Source organism: Leptonychotes weddellii, chromosome 9, assembly GCF_054177405.1.
Source record: "Leptonychotes weddellii isolate Sample4059 chromosome 9, ASM5417740v2, whole genome shotgun sequence".
In the NCBI taxonomy this organism is placed as follows: Eukaryota; Metazoa; Chordata; class Mammalia; order Carnivora; family Phocidae; genus Leptonychotes; species Leptonychotes weddellii.
The window spans coordinates 77,283,523-77,304,596 of NC_138377.1; the positions used below are offsets into that span (position 1 = coordinate 77,283,523).

The 21,074-nt window shown below is 43.5% G+C and overlaps 1 protein-coding gene and 1 pseudogene across 3 annotated transcripts in view; both read right to left on the reverse strand.

Moving 5' to 3' along the window:
• Positions 1-21,074, reverse strand: part of GATM (glycine amidinotransferase) — a 42,903-nt gene that overhangs the window by 8,183 nt on the left and 13,646 nt on the right. Inside the window, exons 1-2 of one of the 3 annotated variants that reach the window (XM_006727441.3) lie at positions 7,747-7,914; positions 5,983-6,201 (exon numbers count right to left, since the gene is read on the reverse strand). In XM_006727441.3, coding sequence (XP_006727504.1) covers positions 5,983-6,201; positions 7,747-7,815 — 288 coding nt within the window. In that variant the 5' untranslated portion in view covers positions 7,816-7,914. Of the gene's footprint in view, positions 1-5,982; positions 6,202-7,449; positions 7,573-7,746; positions 7,915-21,074 lie in introns of those variants that run through there. The other 2 variants (XM_081831036.1, XM_081831035.1) reach the window with 2 other exon arrangements.
• On the reverse strand, positions 9,394-13,233 carry LOC145723498 (large ribosomal subunit protein uL11 pseudogene; annotated as a pseudogene).

A 21,074-nucleotide genomic window follows, 5' to 3' on the forward strand; every position in this document is an offset into this window, starting at 1 on the left:
AGCACCGCAAGATACTCTGTAGGAAAATAGGACACTGCCCCCTTAAAATTAGGGACATATTCTCAAACATTCTTTGTTGCTCTTAAAAATCCATTATTGATTTTCTCATTCAACAGAATTAGCACTTGGCAAAATTATGCAGCAGGGCAAGTCTGCCTCTGGTACTTCCTTGCTTTCCCTGCAGACATGCCTCCCCTCCCCAGTCTTTCCAAGTTCTCATACCACCTCAAGTCCTTTTGTCATCGAAGGAAGTGATCCAATAAGTGAATTCACACACTTTTGGCAGCTGAAAAAAAGCTTAACATTTAGAAAGTGTCCAAGGGTGATATGCATTTTAAAAGACAACTGAATGAAAACCAATTAAATGCTTTAAAAAGGCTCAATTTGCCAAAAATGACTGTTGAAATAGGGCAGGCAGAACAACTGTAAAATATTGGTTTTCAAAAATATAAAAATGTAGAAGGATTCTTCATTCACATTGTTTTGCATGTGCCTAAGTTCTCAATTTACAGAAATACATTGGGAAATGTAGACTATATATATGGATGTAATTTATCAAGATAGATGAGGCAGAATTCCAATCAGAAGATCCAAACGCTAGGAAAAAACCTTGGACTTTCATCAAAAGACTGGCAAAGTGATATACATCTATATATTTTAAGTTTAAAAAATATTTAAAGCAGGTATTTAAAAAAAAAATACTTCCTCATATCATCGATTAACTGACTACCAGTCCCGATCATGTCAGATAAGGTTTCTATCACAAATCAGACAATTTCAGATAGTGGTTAAGGGCTATGAAGAAGGAAACTGGGTAATGAGAGAGAGTGTGTCTAGATGTCTAGCCCAGGAATGTCAAAGACGATGTCTTTTCCAGGTTTTCTGTCTCTACTTCCATTTCCACCTCAGTCTGATAAATTCAAATATATGGAGGCAGACCTGCCTCTTGTTAGTTCAGTACCTAGGTTCGCACCAGTAAAAGGCTGGAGCTGAGCCTGCTGGTGAAGGAACAAGAATCTGAAAAACACGTCTTTAACAAACATGGAGGATGCCAGTGAGGCTCTAAAACGGGTCGGCAAACTAAAGTCCACGGCCAGATTTTTTTTTTTTTTTTTTACTAAATACAAGTTTTGGGAACACAGACACATTCATTTACATACTGTCTGTAGTTGCTTTTGCACTACAGTGGCAGAGTCGAGAGGTGAGTGGTTGTGACAGAGACTTAGGGTCTGCAAAGCCTGAAATGTTTATTATCTGGCAGAAATAAGTTTGCTGGTCCCTTTCAACATTATTGGTTAGTTGCTTTACTTTTGAAGATCTACAGGAAAACAACAGGCTCAATTTCTGGCCTGTGACAAATATCATCAGAATCAAATTATCAGTATTAATTTACGTAGTTTTTAAGATCAATCTACTCTTTTTAAAAACAAAAGCATTCCACTGTTTTCTACCCCTAGGAAATCCAGCAGCAGCCCCCAGGAGAAGAGGATAATAATGAGTCTTTATATTCCTCTCAGACACATCGTGGTACTACCCCTCCATTCATCACTTCCTCCTTCTCATGCCAGGCACATCGCTTACAGTCCGCTAAAGGACAAGAAGCCTTTGAAACTTTAAAACTGGTTCCAGCAGATGCATAGCCATGCTGTCTTGCCAGACACATTCCAAAGTATTCTGTGTAACTATGCAGAATGAAGCTCGCCTTGGTAAATAGGAACTAAACTTTCCTGGGGGGGAAAAAAGCTATTTGAACAAGTGTGAATTTTCTTGTGTAACTCATACCCTGTCTGGCTAAGGTTGAACAAAGTCCAAATGATCAAGGCACATTACATTTTCCAAGACATAGTTAGGAATTATTTACACTTCCTTTGTAACCCTGCTAAATGAGTTAGCAATTATTTACCAAGTGTCTGCAAGATAAAAAACACTACATTAAATGCTTAGCATATGATGTTTTTAATAATCTCTTGCGGAGATGTGGCTGCACTCCTAGAAACTTTATAGGCTTTCAGAGTTTAAAACCCCTCGGGGTGGGGGGGGGCGCTGCCAAATGAATTTTAAATACTGTCTTTGGAAGGCTATGAAATATCAATCGAAACTTCTTATTTATCCAGCTTAAAGCGTATAGTACATTAACCTTGGGTGACTTTGTATCTTACAAAAGGTCCTTTCTTAAGAGCTTTATTTTAAAGAAAAAAGCAAAACAAAAAGCACATATTTGGTGGAAAGTATTCATTACGTTTTACAGAATAAAAAGCTACATAGCTTTTAAAAACTGCTTCCCAGGGCACCTGGGTGGCTCAGTTGGTTGAGCGACTGCCTTCGGCTCAGGTCATGATCCCAGAGTCCTGGGATCGAGTCCCGCATCTGGTTCCCAGCTTGGCGGGGAGCCTGCTTCTCCTTCTGACCCTATCCCCTCTCATGCTGTTTCTCTCTCTCTCTCTCAAATAAATAAATAAATAAAAGCTTTAAAAAAAAAAAACTGCTTCCTGACAACTACAGTCCTTACTCCCATAAAATTCCTCTAGCCTTTATATCTTCCAACCAAACTTATGCTCTAATTGCCCATAAGCAGTTTAATACATTATTTTATCTTTCATTGTTCCCAAGCTGATTAATACATCTGTATCATTTTTCTCTATCAGTAAGGCCTTGCCTTCTAGGGGCCATGAATGCCTTTACTTTTCTCTCCCTCATTACCTAGTTTAGCATGTGGCATAAAGCAGAAATAACCAGAAAACTGAATGAAATCAATACTGCTAATACTAGTAATATCTACAATCATTGCACTCCCAATGTACTTTTGTAATGTAAATCTAGATCCATACAACAGTAACAAAGTGTGGTTCTGTCCCTTGAAATACTTAGCATATAACCTTTTACCTTCATCTTTAATCTTGTTAGGTAGATAGCAAACCTCTTAATATCTTCACTTTATTGAGGCCCAGAAATTTGTGGAATCTTGCACAAGGTCAAAGAGCTACTTAGCCAAGACTAGCATCAAGCTTCTTCTTTTTTTTTTTTTTTTTAAAGATTTTATTTATTTATTTGAGAGAGAGAGAATGAGAGACAGAGAGTATGAGAGGGAGGAGAGTCAGAGGGAGAAGCAGACTCCCTGCCGAGCAGGGAGCCCGATGCGGGACTCGATCCTGGGACTCCAGGATCATGACCTGAGCCGAAGGCAGTCGCTTAACCAACTGAGCCACCCAGGCGCCCCTAGCATCAAGCTTCTTAATCAAATACATAATTCAGTCCTGGTCTCCTGACTTCAGCCTGGTACACTTTCTACAAATGACAGAGAACTCAAAATCGTGTCTGAGAATCATGTCGGTTTTCATAAGATTACATAGTACAAAAGTCAACAATATTATAGACAAGGAAAAGGATAGCTATTGCTTGAATTTGAAATTGAATTCCACCCAATTAAAATGGTTAGGGATGGGACTTCTTTTCAAGAAAAGACTTAAAAAAGATCATGTCTTTTTAAAACACATGGATGAAGGACGCCTGGGTGGCTCAGTCAGTTAAGCGTCTGCCTTCGGCTCAGGTCATGATCCCAGGGTCCTGGGATCGAGTCCCGCATCGGGCTCCCTGCTCCGCAGGGAGCCTGCTTTTCCCTCTGCCTCTGTCTCTCTCTCTCTCTCTGTCTCTCATGAATAAATAAATAAAATCTTTAAAAAAAAAAAAAGGAAAAAAATAAAACACATGGACGATACATAAATTAATCTGTTCATCAAACGTCAAATATCAGAACCAGAGGTAGTTTCAGAACAGTTAGAAGTTACGACTTTTTCTATTACCCTGCCTTCGAGGTCTAATTAAAGAGTCATTTTCTTCAAGAAGACTTCCTAACTCTCCCACATTTGGTCATTGCTTTTTCCTTTACTCTTCTGGCATTCAGTTTAACGGCCAGGTGGTTGGCATAAGATATTTAGCTTTAGTCTTTGTTTCTAGACGAAGATCTTATCTCTCTGAACAGAAAGCAAGGTCTTTTGTGCTGATACCTCTGGAGCCTGGGTACAAGGTAGGCAGCATTTCTGATGATGATGGCAATGATGTAACAGAACTTATTTCCTTAATCCATGTTATAAATAACAATGTAAATATTCTGGAAGAATTTAAGTACAACAAAGATATATTTCTAACCCACTATTAATGGAAGCTCAGGCTGTGTCTGCAATGTGGATGACACTTCCTTCTGAACCTGAACACCAATCCACTGAGGCCCGGCCTTAGGAGTCTGAAAGATAACACTAGGAGTTTTCAGAAGAGAGATATCACTTGTTGCCAGGGAAACCCTGGAAGGTTTTGGGGAAGGGACCATCAGACCTCTGTGGTAGTAAGAGGGTAGGTTTAAACTACAGATAAGAGAGGTACAGGAACATAGGTGGAAGGAGTCCTGAGTGGGAACACAGACATGAGGGTTGTTTGGGGAACACCTCTAAGATGAACTAGTGATTGAAATGGGGAGTCCTGGAAAGGCAGACAAGAGCCAGATTGTGAATGATCTTGAAATACTGTGAGAACTTTATCTGAGGTGGTGGCGGGGGGAGGGGACATGTAGAAGATTGGGAAATAGAGGAATGATAGGAGCAGGATGAGCAACGTGATCCAATTTTGGTTTTAAAAAAAGCACTCTTGGGCGCCTGGGTGGCTCAGTTGGTTAAGCGACTGCCTTCGGCTCAGGTCATGATCCTGGAGTCCCTTGATCGAGTCCCGCATCGGGCTCCCTGCTCGGCAGGGAGCCTGCTTCTGCCTCTGACCCTCCCCCCTCTCATGTGCTCTCTCTCTCTCATTCTCTCTGTCTCAAATAAATAAATTAAAAAAAAAAAAAATCTTTAAAAAAAAAAAAAAGCACTCTCGTGGCACCTGGGTGGCTCAGTCGTTAAGCTGTCCGCCTTTGGCTCCAGTCATGGTCCCAGGGTCCTGGGATTGAGCCCCGTGTCCGTGTCCAGCTCCCTGCTCTGCAGGAAACCTGCATCTCCCTCTCCCACTCCCCCTGCTTGTGTTCCCTCTCTTGCTGTCTCTCTCTCTGTCAAATAAATAATTAAAATATTTTTTAAAAAATAAAATTAAAAAAGCACTCTCACAGAAGCTAGAAGGTGGTTTGGAGAGAAGAACAAATGAGGGTAAGCTGTGATAGTCCAGGCAGTGGATACGATCCTGACCTAAGGCAGCAGCAGAGGGATGGAGGCAAGGTTGCTTTTGATAAAGGACTTGTTAGATCTTGGAGGATGGATGTGGAGGATGTGACTGAAGGAGAAATCAAAGATGACTCCTTGATGTTTCAGCTCTAGTAAATAGGAATGCCAAAATTGGAAAGGAAGGACTGAAGAAGGGTCCAGTATAGCAGAGTGGCTGACAGCTAAACTCAAGATGTGCCAGGCTTGAGGTCCCACGGCAATACCCAGCAAGGAGTTTAACATGTTGATCTGGAGAAAGATCTGGACCAGAGTGGAGGTGGGACCCGATGAGCTAAGAGAAGAGGGCCAAAGTGAAATTCTGCTAAACCCTAACATTACAGTGAAGGAAGACGTGAACAACAGTGAAAGAACTAACATCCCCAGATGAGGTCTGTCAGAATCTGGAGGAAGGAGTTATTTGTGTAAATAGTATGAAACACCAGGGACGCCTGGGTGGCTCAGTGGGTTAAGCGTCTGCCTTCAGCTCAGGTCATGATCCTGGGGTCCTGAGATGGAGCCCCACCTCGGGCTCCCTGCTCAGTGGGGAGCCTGCTTCTCCCTCTCTGCAGCTTCCCCTGCTTGTGCACGCTCTCTCACTCTGTCAAATAAATAAATAAAATCTTTAAAAAAAATAAAACCCCACAGAAATTTCAGGTAAGATAATTAAAATCACCACTGGATTTCAGAGGTCTGGAGTAAGCTACAGTGAAAGCAGTTATAGAGGACAGTGGGAGCAGAAGCCAGCCTGCAGAAGGTGAGGCGTGAACCCCCTTCAGACATGTGAATTCCCTTACTTTACCTTCACTTCCACGGTAAACGGTGGAACACAGGCATTTTCTGCTCTGCCCACTATCACTTCCTCTAAGGGGTCCCATTCGTTGTAAGAGGAGACGGGGCAGTCCTTGGGCAGAGGATCAGTGGCCTTATCATCAGCTGCACAGGAATTCCGGGAGGAAGCAGTAGCTGCCTGGGTGCTCTGGAAAGTTCGCTGCACCCATCCTGTTAAGGTTCTTCCAAGCTTCCAAGAACAAAGAAAAGATTACTGCATAGTCCTATACAGTACTTTCGGGGAAGAGGAGGTAGAATGAAACCCAGCATAACGTAGACATTTAAAATCCTTTAGGAGAATGTAAATCAAGATGTTAGTTACCATATAGGTGGGCAGTGGGCCTATAGTTTTGCCTTCTTGTTTTTTATAAATTATCTGTTTGTTAATTGGCATAACTTTCTAAAGCCCCTCAGAGGATTTTATCCCTAGTGACCACCCCCATTTATATCTCAGAATGGTTTACTGCAATTAAGTTTTAATCAAGCTTTAAGCAACCCTTCCGTAGATGATGGATCCCCCATTCCTAGAAAACCACAGAAAGCTGCTCCATATCTGCCTGCCAAGTCCAGCTGGAGGAAGAAGCCTCCTTTCCCCCTTCAGTATTAAAAGTCACTAATATTAGACTTTTTTTTTTTGTCCAAATTAAAATGTAGAAGCATATGTGAAGAACCTTATCTTTCAGAATAATCAGCTTCAAACTAAAAATTTTGCAGTGCTAACACACACTTCCCACTCTTTGGCACTTCAGTTCTGAGAGTGACCAAGTGCCATCGGCTCCAATTCACAGATGGTCCATAGTATGCTAGCCAAGACAGAATTAACCCAAATTTAAACAGCCGGGAAAGAGAACTTCAAAACAGCCCTTTGAAAATCCAGGACCTATAAAATCTACAATAGGGAGGTCCCTCACCCATGGGGCAAACCTCAAACACCACCCACACCCCACACCGCACCCCCGCGCCCAATCTCTCTCCTACTCTGTTAAATGCCTTACGAAGGAGGCAGGAGGGGAGCCAGGGTGGGGACCAAAGCAAGAGGGAGAGTGACAGCTGTTCTGGAAGCAGTTGCCAGGAGGGAGCCAACCTGCCCTGCTATTCCTGTCCCAGGAGCTAAGGAGGGTCTGCAGGCGCACGCTTACAAACCCGGCAAGCGGCGGGGCGGAGGGGGGTGCGGGGGGGAGAGGGAACACGGCCGAAAGTCTGGGTACGGCCTGAACTCGCTCCAACTCCTCTCTCGACTCAGGACTCCATGTTACTCTTGGAGTAGGCCTGCCTGCTCCCTCTCCGTCCCAGATTCCCACTTGGCCTCCTCTTCTGTCCATCCGAACCACACGCATTTCCCCGAAGGCTCCCCAGCTCTACGCCCACCCCCCGCGCCGAACCCCAATAATTCCATCCTTGTATTAAGAAGTGTCACTCGTCGCCCCCACACCCTCACTCCGGGCCGGAAGCCTCTTGGAGCGAATCGGGGTCCGACTGGGAGGGCGGCGCCCCTGCAGTGACGGCCACCGAGGCTCGAGACGCGCAGAGCGCTACTGTACCCACGGGGTGTGGCCCCAATGCACCTCCCGCTGCCCCCGGGACACCGCCGAGCTCCCGGCAGCCAGCAAAGGCTCTTGAAGCTGAGCTTCCAAAGGGAACCAGAGGGACACTGTCATGCAATGCTGCCTGGGGAAAGCCAGGGAAGGCGAGGGGGACGCACGCGGCCGCCGGCCGAGGCGGGCGGCGCACGCACCCGAGAGCCGATGTAGTGCACCGCCTCGGCGCCGCGGCTCCCGCCGCGCAGACACCGCACCCGCAGCATCGCCCCGCGCCCGGCTTGTCCACGAGCGGAAAGTTCCCGGTGCTCGGCCGCGTCCGTCCGAGCCTCCCGAGAGCGCGCCAGCAGGCGGTGTCGCGGCGCGCGGCCCCCGGCCTTTTGTAGTCTCGCCCCGCCCCGCCGCCTCCCGCGCGCCCCATTGGCTGCTGGGAACAGGTGGCGGGGCCGGGGGAGCGCAGGCCAGCGCGCCCCGCCGGCCCGAATTAGCAACCGTTCGGGGGCTGCGGGTGGCGCCGGGTCCAGCCTCCGGTGTTTGCCTTTTTTTAGCTTGTCGGTCCGCCGACTGGCTTCGGCTACCAAGCCCAGCCCCCGTCCGCCGCAGGAGGCACCAGTGCTTCAGGGGAGGGAGGAGCAGCGACTTCTGACGAAGCAAGCTTAATAGTACGGGAAATGTGCATTGTTGGATGACAGAGGGAAGGCATAAGTACAATCACAGGGTTAAATTCGTCGGTATGCACTGGCTCAGTCCCCTCATTTTGCAGTGAACGAAACCAACTAAAGTTTAAGCGGCTTCTTCAGGCAACACCGGGTTTGAGACTGGGGAAAACTAAGTCTGGAATTCAGGTTCTCTCTGCCCCGGGGTGCTGCACTTTCCACCCACAAGCCTGTTAGGTGTTTGGGGGAATACTAGACGTTTCAAATAGTCGTTGGCCATGTGTCCTGGCTTGAGAAACTCAATCATGGCAATAGAGACAGAAGTGGGCCAGGAATAAGGGACGACTACAGACTCATCTTCCCTGCCATGTCATGTATTTAAAATTTTATTTCAATTTGATTAGGGTACATTTGTTAGAAAAGTAGTACCCGAACAGTGCAAAACTAGAGAACTCAGTTTAACGTTTAAATACCTCGGAGGAAAGGGAGCAGAGAGATTTGAATATTTCATTTTGTACCTACAAAATATGTAATTATTTATTTTTAATGAGCTGACGTTTTAATTCTGGTGTCTCAAACTTGTTTTCCAAAGTTCACTGATAGAAGGCACCAGACAAGCAGGATGGCATGGTAGAAAGAGCCCTGGAGAGGGAATTGGGAGAACCGGGTGTTAGTCTTGACTCTATTATAGACTATGTGTCTTCTTGAGTTGCAACCTTCTTATCCTCAAAGAGAGAACACTTGCATTTATTGTCCCTAGCACACAGGGTCGTTGGGGGGCCAAAAGGAGAGATTGTACATGCGGAATGTGGTGTGGCACTAGGAGCTATATGAATATGAGGTAATATTTTACCAGTTCTAACAATAAGGAGGGCTCCAAATGTGATAATAGGGTGAAAGGAGTAAGTCTAGGTCCATATCTTAGCTCTGCTACTAACTTGCTTTGTGACCTGGAATCAAATTCCTCCTCCTTTCTAATGAAGGCATCTAGGTTTAGTGAAGGCTTTGGCTAACATTTCTCAGAATTTATAAAGTACCTCTCCCAAGAATTAAATGCAGCCACCTCTAAGGTCTAATTTTCTAATGTACTTAGGGTGGTCTACTCCTCCTCAATAAAGGAATTTAAGAATACAGTAAGTACACCTAACAAATGGTATTGACATTATTCTGTACCATGTCTGTCTGAGATCTGAGGACACCCTCATATCACTCATTAAAGACACTTTTAATTTTCCAGATAGAAGAATTGGAAGTGCCTGGAAATAATGAGGCCAGGGTGTCATTAAATTTTACATAAAGAAAGGCTCATATTATAGCCATAGAACATACCCTTATCTTCTGGAAGGCAGGGTGGATAGAGCCACCCAAACCAGTCCTACTGCTATAAAAGCAAATCAAAGCACTTTCCTCAATCCCTTTTTCTTTCTTGTGTATGGATATATGTACTTTTTTTTTTTTTGGTTGTCAAATGATCCTTTATTGAAATATTTTCCTCTGTAGTTAACTAGCTGGGCATTCCACCACGCCACGGTTGATGTCATCTATGATGTATGAGGGTGGTGGCCATCAACATTACAGTCGCTGACTGGGTAGTCCCCAGGATCTCTTTAATGGTTCGAGAGAGTTCTCTGGCTAAAGATCGGTGTCGCATCTGTCGGGCAATATTGACAATGTCATCAAAAGTAATATTTCCACTGTGCTTAATGTTTTTCTGCTTCTTTCTGTCTCTTGGTCGTTCCTTGAGGGCTTTGATAATCAGGGCAGAGGCAGAAGGTACCACTTCAATCTCGGCCTGTCCGTTCTGAATGGTCAGTTTCACCGTAATCCTGAGACCCTTCCAATCACCGGTTGCCGTGGCGATGTCATCACCAACCTTTGTTGGAGACAGACCCAGCGGGTCGATCTTCGGGGCCAGGGCAGACGTGGCACCGACTTCGCCAGCGATGCACCTCAGGTACACGACTTTGATCTCGCTGGGGTCGAACTTACGCGGCATGGCCGAGGTGGCTGGTGTCGGATGAACCTGGATTCGGGACGACCGAAGACAGTTGCACCTTTGCTTCCTCCGAGTCGAAAGCCAAAAGCTATATGTATTGTTCTTGAAAAAAATTCTGTAACAATTTTTAGATTGACTTCATCAGTTGGAAGCACAAGCCTTCCCTGGTTTGTCTTATACTGTCTGTCCAACTCTGCAAAGTGTCGACAGTAATACCTGGCAACTCCTTGGTGTTTGTGCTGCTTTTTTCCAGAAGAAGAGGAATAGACTGTGACTCTTGCCTTGTTCTCCCTCACTGGCAATAGGTTAGTGTAACACCAATAACTTTGATCAAACCAATAATTTTAGCATCTTGGTGGTCTCATAATTAATGGTTATGCATAACCATTATTATTCACTACTATTCATGTCTAATAGTAGTATACTTTTGTAGGTTAATCTAGGGGCATAATTTAGGGTCATGTGGGGGTAAAAGCACAAGGAATAGAAAATTCATCAGAAGCATGGCAAATTATTCCGCTTTCTGATTTCTCCCTCATCACTGTTGCTTTGGGGACATGCTCAACTCTACCTGGTTCCACCTGACAAAGTACAGAGTTTGTGAAATGTGTCCTGAGATTAAAAAACCCAAAAAGCTAGTAAAGTCTTTGGGTCAACACCAATGAACAACAAAAGAGCCTATTGTAAGAATTCGTTATTTCACTGTCATGGTTGACATCAGAATCTCTGCACAGGAAGCAATAGTAATGTGTTCCTAGAACTTAAGAGATACAGATACTCGGGACGCCTGGGTGGCTCAGTTGGTTGAGCATCTGCCTTAGGCTCGGGTCATGATCCCGGGGTCCTGGGATCCAGTCCTTGCTCACCGGGGAGCCTGCTTCTCCCTCTGCCTGCTGCTCGCCCTGCTTGTGCGTTCTCTCTCTCTCTGACAAATAAATAAAATAAAATCTTAAAAAAAAAAAAAAGAAGAGATACAGATACTCTGTGAAACTAGTAACACACACATGGGATGAAATCAGCTATTTTCAGAAGTCACCCATTCTAAGAGACATTTGTACTTATAGTTTAGGGGACAGGATATCTCTCAAATTAAATCAGAAAAAGATGTTATTATTCAAGTTCAAACAGAGTGACTACAGTATATTCTCATGACTAGAATGTAATTAAATAAAGATGCAATTTTTAAAAAGTATTATTTGGGGATGCCTGTCTGCCTCAGTCAGTAGAGATGAGACTCTTGATCTTGGGGTTGTGAGTTTGAGCCCCAAACTAGACATAGAGATTACTTAAAAAACTTTTTTTAGAGAGGGGCGGGGCGGGGGGGGCAGAGGGAGAGAGAGAATCTTAAGCAGGCTCCATGCCTAGTGTGGAACAGGTCTCCATCTCATGACCCTGAGATCATGACCTGAGCCAAAATAAAGAGCCAGATGCTCAAGCAACTGAAACACCCAGGTGCTCCCCCCCAAAAAAACCCCACTTTTTTTTAAGTTAAAAAAAAAGGTAGGGTTTGGATTGCATTAATAAAATGTCTCTGGAAGGATATACAAGACAGTGATAACAGAAGTTGTGCCTGGGGCAAGGACCTGGGTGACTGTAGGACAGGGGCAAAAGGGAGATTTTTTGCTGCATACCCTATTGTACTTTTAAATTTTGAACACTTGAATGAATTGCCTATTAAGCAAATAAATATTTAAAAGACTGCATTTACAGAGGTATGATTGTCAAAATAGAGTTTTTAAAAAGGAAGCCAGAGTGCACAGTTTGTCAGACTGTAGTCATCCAGCTCTAGCTAAGGATGGAATCAGAATATTTTGGTCCCTGAAAATGTGATACCTCTTGAGGACAAGAATAATTTCATGGGTTTTGATGGAATATCCTTCTAGAATATTCACCTCCCCCGGCTTCTGAGTTCACTAAGCAACCTTGTCATTTCTGGAAAGCTACATGGAGAAAGGTTTCACACTTCAGGCTGAGCACAAGTGAAAGATAGAGCTGGAGAGGGGGAGCCCGCATTGTAGACTTCTACATCAGTATTCTAGCTTATCCTTCAGAGTCTGGTGAGTTTGGTAGGTGGAGCTCAGTCCCTGCTCTCTAAGTATCTTCCCCTTCTTAATGTTCTCCTTTTCCTGCCTGCCTAGTAAATTCTGGTTAAACTGATGAAATCCGGTTTCTGGACCTGAAATTCTATGGGACTGGCTTGCTCCCACAATACTGTGTTCTCCTAATGCTCAGTACCTATCATACTGCTCTGGAATTGCCTACTTCTCTGTTTGTCTCTTGCTGGGCTATTGGCTCCAAAAGGGCAGGGAGCCTGTTTTATCTGCTACTGTATCCTGAGCACAGTGCCTGTCACAACACAGGTCCTTGATCAATCTCAGTGAAGGAGGTGCTGCTCTGGGAGCCCGGAGTTGAATAACCGGACCTCTGTCTTTGCTGTCTATCTTGCAGTCTTTAATTTCAACATCTTTATGTCTCTGGAAATCCTCTCACATAACTTTAATCTCCCCATGATTCAGATGATTTCCAGTAGTTCTAGCACCACTTTCTGTCCTGGGTACCTGACCTACATTGTCAAGTACCTGCAGGGCAGAATGTTAGCCTAGGAGCTCTGATACCAATTTGCTGCTATACATGGGGCAAGTTGCTCCTCTTCACTTAGCCTGGGATTTCTCATCTGAAATTAAAGGCACTGGTTACTAGATAATCTCTGTGGTTGCTTCCAGCTCTAAAAATGCTGTTACTACCCTGGGATTTTCTCAGCACGTCAAACTCAGTCTGCCTCCAGTGGAACTCACACCAGCCCTTCCTCCTATAAAGAGTTCTATCCTTTTCTAATCATTTAGGCTTGAAACTCTCTAGACATCTTTGCCTCCTCCCCCTAATTTAGTCCTCCATATCCACTGAATTGCAAAATCTAATGAAGGCAGCTTCTGCACAGTCCTCTTACAGACCCTTTTAGGACTTTTATTGTCAACATTTGGGTCATTACTTGTCAGCATGTCTCAGAAATAGATTCTTTTATCAGACAACAATTGCAAAACAGTAGCACCTACTAAGTTAAATCCAGCTTTTTCCCAAGTATTTAAAATAATCTCAGCTTAAGTCAGCACTCAAACCCATCTGGCTTTAAGAATATTGAAGAAGAAACATCCAGTCTGCTCCAAAAGAATCTTCTTATTTCTTTTACTTCCATCTTCTGATAGCCGTCTGGAACTTAAAAGAAGTAAACACTATTCACTTTTAGGTCCTAACTAAACTTAAACTAAAAGGCAAAGGTCATCGCTATCTGGTCATGTCTTGATACCATGAGTATATGGCAGGCAACTTTTATTAATGGAAAAACAACTGCATCTGTTCCAGTCTCACCCCAGTCTTTTATTTATTTATCTATTTATTTGGGAGAGAGAGAGAGAGAACACGAGCAGGAGGGATAGGGAGGAGGAGTGGGAGAAGCAGGCTCCCCGCTAAGCAGGGAGCCCGATGCGGGATTCTATCCCAGGACACTGGGATCATGACCTGAGCTGAAGGCAGACACTTAACCGACTGAGCTACCCAGGTGCCCTTCACCGCAGTCTTAAAAAAAAAAAAAAAATAACAGCTTTGTTGAGATATAATTCACAGAGCATAAAGTTCACTCTTTTAAAGAGTACAAGGTCAGTGGTTTTTCATATATTCCCAGAATTGTGCATCTATCACTGCTAACTCCAGTACATTTTCATTGTTCCAACAAGAAATCCTGTCCGCATTAGCAAACACTTCTCCTTCTTCCCCCTCCCAACCCCTGGCAAACACTAATCTACTTTTTAATCTGTTGATTTGTCTATTCTGGGCATTTGATATACGTGGAACCATACAATATGTGGTCTTTTGTGTCTGGCTTCTTTTGCCTAGAATAATATTTTTAAGTTTCATCCATTGTAGCATGTATCAGTACTTCATTCTTTTTTAAAGCCAAGGCATATTCCCTTATATAGATATACCACATTTTGTTTATCTATTCATCAGTTGATGGACATTTGTATTGTTTTGGCTATTATGAATAATACTGTTATTCATGTACAAATTTTCATATAGATGTAGGTTTTCATGTCTTGTGGATATTGCTGCAACATATGATAACTCCATGTTTAACATTCTGAGGAACTGGCAAACCATTTTCCAAAGCAGCTGCACCAGTTTTGCATTCCTGGCAGCAATGTAGCAAGGGTTCCAGTTTCTCTTCACCAACACTTATGTGTCCACCTTTTTGATTATGTGCATCCTAGTGGGTGTGATGTAGTATCTCATTGTGGGCTTAATTTGTATTTTCCTAATGACTAATGATGTTGATAATCTTTTTATGTGCTTATTGGCCATTTGTACACCTTTGGAACACCTGTCTTAGAACAAGTCAAAACTGAAATACCTTTATTTAGGGAGGAACTGATGCCCATTTACAGGAACTAACATCCTTCCTTCAGATGAGGCAAAATTAATAGTTGCTTACAAATACAAAGAGAATATACTTCTTTAAATACATTGTATGAGGGACATCTGGGTGGCTCAGTCGGTTAAGCATCTGCCTTCTGCTCAGTTCATGATCCCAGGGTCCTGGGATCGAGCCCCGCCTCAGGCTCCTTGCTCAATGGGGAGCCTGCTTCTCCCTCTGCCTCTGCCCCACCCCCTGCTTGTGCTCTCTCCCTCTCTCTCTCTGACAAATAAAGTCTTAAAAATAAGCAAACAAACAAATAAATAAATAAATACATTGTATAAGACTGGGGTTAAAAACACCCTTTTATCTTTTAAAAAATTATAAAAGATAACCTTACAGCTAAATGAGAGGAAATTTCATTTTTAGAGTAGATAAATAAGCAGTAAATACAGCTCACTCCTAAAAAATTAAACAGTGGGCTTGAAAGAGACATTATCACCAATATTACTATCCTTTGGAGGAGCATTTGAGACTTGCTTAGAAGTTAGTAGATAATGCAACAGATCTACTGTTTTGAAAAAGGTAAAGTTACTGTAATATAAATAAACCTGTATAGAGAAACTCAGTTTACATAGAAGATAAAGTGTATGTATATGGGTGGGGGGGGTCTCTCATACTGCTGTGCCCCTAATTGTGCTCAATTAAGATTTGTTGACTTTAATTAATTTTATAATCACTTTCACTCTACTTAACCATCATAGCTACTATTTACTGAGTGCTTACCATGTGCCAGATAAGAGCTTCATCTATGTTATCTCATTGACTCATCTACGAGGAGGTATTCTTAAGTAATAATCTCATGTAGGTGAAAAAACTGAGCCAAAGTCTGTCAAACAACTGTCCAGTTTCTGACAGAGCCAAATTCAAGCCCAGGCCTCTCAGACTTTGAAGGCTGTGCCCTTAACTTCCATACCTCTTGGCTTTCTCACAATTCTCAGGGAGTATCTATTCCACGACACAGGTTATACAACTACTTCTAATATTAGATACTCTCCTGCAAGGTTCAGGTATCACATGCTGCCATTTATGCTTCAGGATATCTCTGAGTATTTCTTCTGGGAGCTATTTATCAGATAATTGCCCTTCTTAGGATAACACTGTACCTATAAAGATTGTGTGGTAATGAGTCTTTGACAAATTGAACATCTGTAGGTCAGCCAGAGCATAGGAAGAGTCCTCTAAACAAGTGCAGAAATGGCTTCAATGCTTTCTTGATAACTCTAAGGAGGCAAGAGAAGGTGTTTGAGCGCAAGCGTAGCTGATGCCTCCTGCTCTGCAGTCAAGGAAGGGAAAACATCGGGAAGGGGAAGATGCTCCAGAAGGCTCTATCCTGTTGGGATTGTCCTGGCAATAGGCTACTTATTCATCCCTACTTGAGTCCAACCTTCAGACTTTTAGCAGGGGCTTAAATAGCTGCACTCACCCTGCTGAAAAAAACTGTGCCTTACCTTTCCCCCTCAGTTGGCATTTCCCTTTCCTAACCCAACAGCCAGTAACACTGGCAGCACTGGCCAAGGGTGGCCACAGCATGCTGGCGCCTAAGAGGGAGGAATGCATATTGGCCAATTCCAGAAATGATGTTAATGAATCACCATCACTATGTTACATAGCGTCAGAGCCATGAAGATTCCTTTGCCCACCAAGAGTTCCTGGTTTTGCAGAAAATATGCTTTGGATGCTTCAGTGGGGGGAAGACAGCTGTCACTGGACCCTCCCCCTTATCTCATGCTTTCAGCCCAAATTCCTCTCCCAGTATTTTTCAACCCTCTTCTTCAATCTGACTCCCTATTTTGATTTCTGGCCTGTATTCTCAAAACAAAACAAAACCCAAAACAAAAACAAAAGAAAACACTATGAAATAAGAAACAGGGGCGCCTGGGTGGCTCAGTTGGTTAAGCGACTGCCTTCGGCTCAGGTCATGATCCTGGAGTCCCTGGATCGAGTCCCACATCGGGCTCCCTGCTCGGCAGGGAGCCTGCTTCTCCCTCTGACCCTCCCCCCTCTCATGTGCTCTCTGTCTCTCTCATTCTCTCTGTCTCAAATAAATAAATAAAATCTTAAAAAAAATAGTTTAATAAGAAACAGATTGAATGATTAACAACTAGAGAATGATTAAAGAAATTGCAACACAGGGCGCCTGGGTGGCTCAGTCGTTGAGCGTCTGCCTTCGGCTCAAGTCATGATCCCAGGGTCCTGGGATCAAGCCCCAGCAGGAAGCCCGCTTCTCCCACTCCCCCTGCTTGTGTTCCCTCTCTCGCTGTGTCTCTCTCTGTCAAATAATAAATAAATAAAATCTTAAAAAAAAAAAAAAGAAATTGCAACACAGCATTTGGCTCTTAAGTGATTAAGCACATTTTTCTTAATGAATATTCTTAAATGATGAATACATTTAGGGCTTAGAATACATAAATTTCATCATAGGATGAAAGATGCAGCCACTAAGAAGAATGTTTACAAAGAGTTGTGTTTTTTTTTTTTAAGATTTTATTTATTTGAGACAGAGAGAGAGGGGGCACAAGCAGGGAGGAGGAGGGTCAGAGGGAGAAGCAGGCTCCCCATTGAGCAGGGAGCTTGTCATGGGGCTCAATCCCAGGACCCTGAGATCATGACCTGAGCCGAAGGCAGACGCTTAACCAACTGAGCCACCCAAGTGCCCCTACAAAGAGTTTTAATAACCTAGGACAATTCTTATGACATAACATTAAGAGAAAAAGAATAGAATATGAGATTGTCCATGTAGTATTCTCTTAACCATGTTGAATATCTATGCATATGAAATCCTGGAAAGAAACTCACTAAATGGTAGCCATCTTTGGACAGAGATATAATGGGTATTCTTTATATTCTTCTTAATACTTCTCTGCAACTTGTGCAGTTTTCTTTATAAGCCATTATTACTTTATAATCAGAAAAAAAAAAACAAATGCCAATTTTTTTTTTTTTAAGAAGCAAAGGGTTCTGTGTATACTCAGAAAGAACTGTCTTATTGTCACAAATGTTTTCCCTTGCGGCTCTGCCCCAAAGAATCTGTAGACACTGTTCTGGGAGAAAACCTCCCACAGCCACCTGGCTCCTCTCATGTGTAACCGCAGGGATCTGGCAGGACTGGGAGATTAGTGTGGGAAGGCACTTCTGTCTGTCGTGCACTTTACCCGTCTCTATCAGGTCTGTACTTGTTATTTCACTCCTATCTGTCTCACTTGTGGCTGATAAAGAATTTTCCAGAATTATGGCCCCCAGCAAAAGGCACTTTTCCACTTGGGCCCTGGGAAAAAGAGAACTCATGTTTGCCAATTTTCTGTACCCGGCTGCAGTAGTCCTACTGGGCTTGGGCAACATCCCAGCAGAAAACACTCATCCACACCCCTCAAGACCATTTAAGTGGCAAAACGTGCCCCACAGTCATGTTTTCCTCACTAAAGAAAGGTCTGCCGAGGTAGAAAATTCAGAATTTGCAGGTGTAGGGTCAAAGTAGGAACAAATTTTGAACTTTTGCTTCGGAACCCTAAATTTCTGTTTCAACCATGCTGTTCAGAATTTAAAAGCCCAACTATATACAGGCTTCCCCCACTATCCCAAGGTTTGCATGATACCACTTTGCTTTCACAAAAGATCTACTACATTAGTACCTGTTTTCATTAACAGAAAGAAATCTGAAAAGGATTTTCCCATTTAGGAAAAGGTAATTGCTTCTTTGCTTTACACCATTTCGCCTTTTGAAAATGTTTCATGGGGACGCTGTGCTTCCCCAGATGGCGGGGGAAACCTGTACTCGGACAGGCTTACAAGGCCTGAGCCACAGGTATTTAGCTGTAAGATGGAAATAGAGTGCTGTCTGAAGCATGAATTTTTTATGAAGGCCTGATTTAGAAATGACAGAATATGACAGCCAACGCATGGCCTTTTCTAGAAAGTTATGTTCATGTGACAGCAATGAAGGCACCTCAGGGGACAGATTTCATGCGTAGCCACCTGCATTCCCAAGAGAGTGCATCTGCAACGTAGAGACACTTGTGCGTTTCTGGCCCAGCTCTGTGGCAACCAAATTTCTGATGTGGCAGCCAATTTATGGCTGGGAAAATCCAGTAATCCCAAATTTTCATACACAGCCAGTTAACATCTAGGACCGATTCCTCGCTGGCTCTGGTTAGATCATGTAGTAATGTGTCATGGTCTTCCTCATTGCTAGGTCCCGCAGCTTCTCTAGCCTGCGCAGGCAGAGAGAAGCAGTTCCTCCCTGCGCGCGGCTCACCGCGATCCCGCCTCCTTTACAGTGCTTACCACATGGCTCTAACAGCTTGTTTACAGACAGATCTGTCTCTTCCACCAGACTCAGACCTCTGGAGGGCAAGCTCTATAGCCCTTATACCCAGCACACTGATTGCCGCTTAATAAATGTTTGTGGGATTAATTGCCTAATAAAAATGTTCATTTTAGCTCCTCCTTCTACTATAAAGCTTTGACTGTACTTTGTGAATAATCCATATCTATTCAAAGTTCTTTGCAGCGCTAGAGGAAAGCTTTGCCCTGTCCCAGGAGCTCCCTGACCTCATAAAGCCCTGTCAAGAGCCAGACTACAAAGTTTGCTATGTGGGGTTCCCTGAGTACTTGCTTCTCTATGGACCAGAAGCATCGGTATCACATGAGAGGTTGTTAGAAATATAGAATGTCTAGGGCGCCTGGATGGCTCAGGTGGTTAAGCGTCCGACTCTTTCTTTTAAAGATCTTATTTATTTGACACAGAGAGAGAGAGAGAGCAAGCACAAGCAGGGGAAGAGGCAGAGGGAGAGGGAGAAGGCTCTTGGCTGAACAGGGAGCCCCATCTGGGGCTCGATCCCAGGACCCTGGCATCATGACCTGAGCCGAAGGCAGACACTTAACCAACTGAGCCACCTAGACACCCCGCGTCCGACTCTTGATTTCAGCTCAGGTCATGATCTCAGGGTCATGATCTCAGGGTTGTGAGATCGGGCCCTGAGATCAGTGGAGAGTCTGCTCATCTCCCTCTGTCCCTCCTCCCTCGCACCCCGCCCTCTCTCTCTCAAATAAACAAATCTTAAAACAAAACAAAAAAAAGAAATGTAGACTCTCAGGCCTGAATCAATCTTCCTTTTAACAACCTCCCTGAGTGATTTGTATGTGCAATCCTGAATGCTTTTGTGTGAACAGCTTTTGCTTATCTCTGATCTAGAAGTAAGGTTGCAACTATTACACCCTGACATAAAACCTTAGGTTGAAAACAAGAAGTCTTTGGTTATTTGGGAACATAGCTTCATTAATATTGTCTTATACTTAGTAACTTGAGTTGAAAGAAACTGTAGAGGTCATCAAGTTCAACCATCACCGCTGTTGTGAATTTCAGTATAATGATCAACTTTTGTAAAAAGGTTGAATTGTGTTTCAGGATATTCTGTTCAAGAAAGTGAAAGCATTTCACTTTTAGAAAGGCAGCCATAAGAATGGGACAAATTCATATATTAAAAAAAACTTTTGGGATGCCTGGGTGGTTCAGTCGGTTAAGTGTCTGCCTTCGGCTCAGGTCATGATCCCAGGGTCCTGGGATCAAACCCCACATCGGGCTCTCCTCTTGGCAGCGAGTCTGCTTCTCCCTCTCTGGAGCTCTGTGATCTCTCTCGCTTTCATGCTTTCTCAAATAAATAAATAAAATCTTAAAAATCAATAAAAATAAAAAAATAAAAAACTTCTGGTGATTAAAGGAATAAACTTCAGTTATCTGGATATCTTCTAATATAAGCCAAAGGAAGGAAAGAATTTTTTCTTAAGAAAACTGCTTTTGGGGCGCCTGGGTGGCTCAGTTGGTTAAGCGACTGGCTTCGGCTCAGGTCATGATCCTGGAGTCCCAAGACAGAGTCCCACATCGGGCTCCCTGCTCAGCAGGGAGTCCGCTTCTCCTTCTGACCCTCCCCCATCTCATGCTCTCTCTATCTCATTCTCTCTCTCAAATAAGTAAAAAAATAAAATAAAATCTTTAAAAAAAAAAAAGAAAACTGCTTTTGAAGTAAACATTTCCTCAACTCTGTGGTTCCTTTGATGTTGAAAAGAAGTACCCAGACTACATCAGAAAGATAATAACTTAGTTTAATGTAGAGATCAGTTTTATGGAAAGAAGTTCCACTTCTAGAACTTGGGGCTTCTTACCCTACAGTTGCACTTGAGGGTTTTAGTGAAGGGCTCACACACATTTTATATGATTGCTTCTATTGTTTTCTCACAAACAGGAAGTAGGTTTGTCTGTCCTTCAAGTTCTAAGCCATAGCAACCAAACCCTCAGCTGCTTTCAGATGAAGCTGATGTGACATACAAAATCTATTTATTTAAGTATACAAAGAATTTGTGATTCTTGAGTGTAGAGTCCTCATTAGGGCAACTCACCAAGGGTTT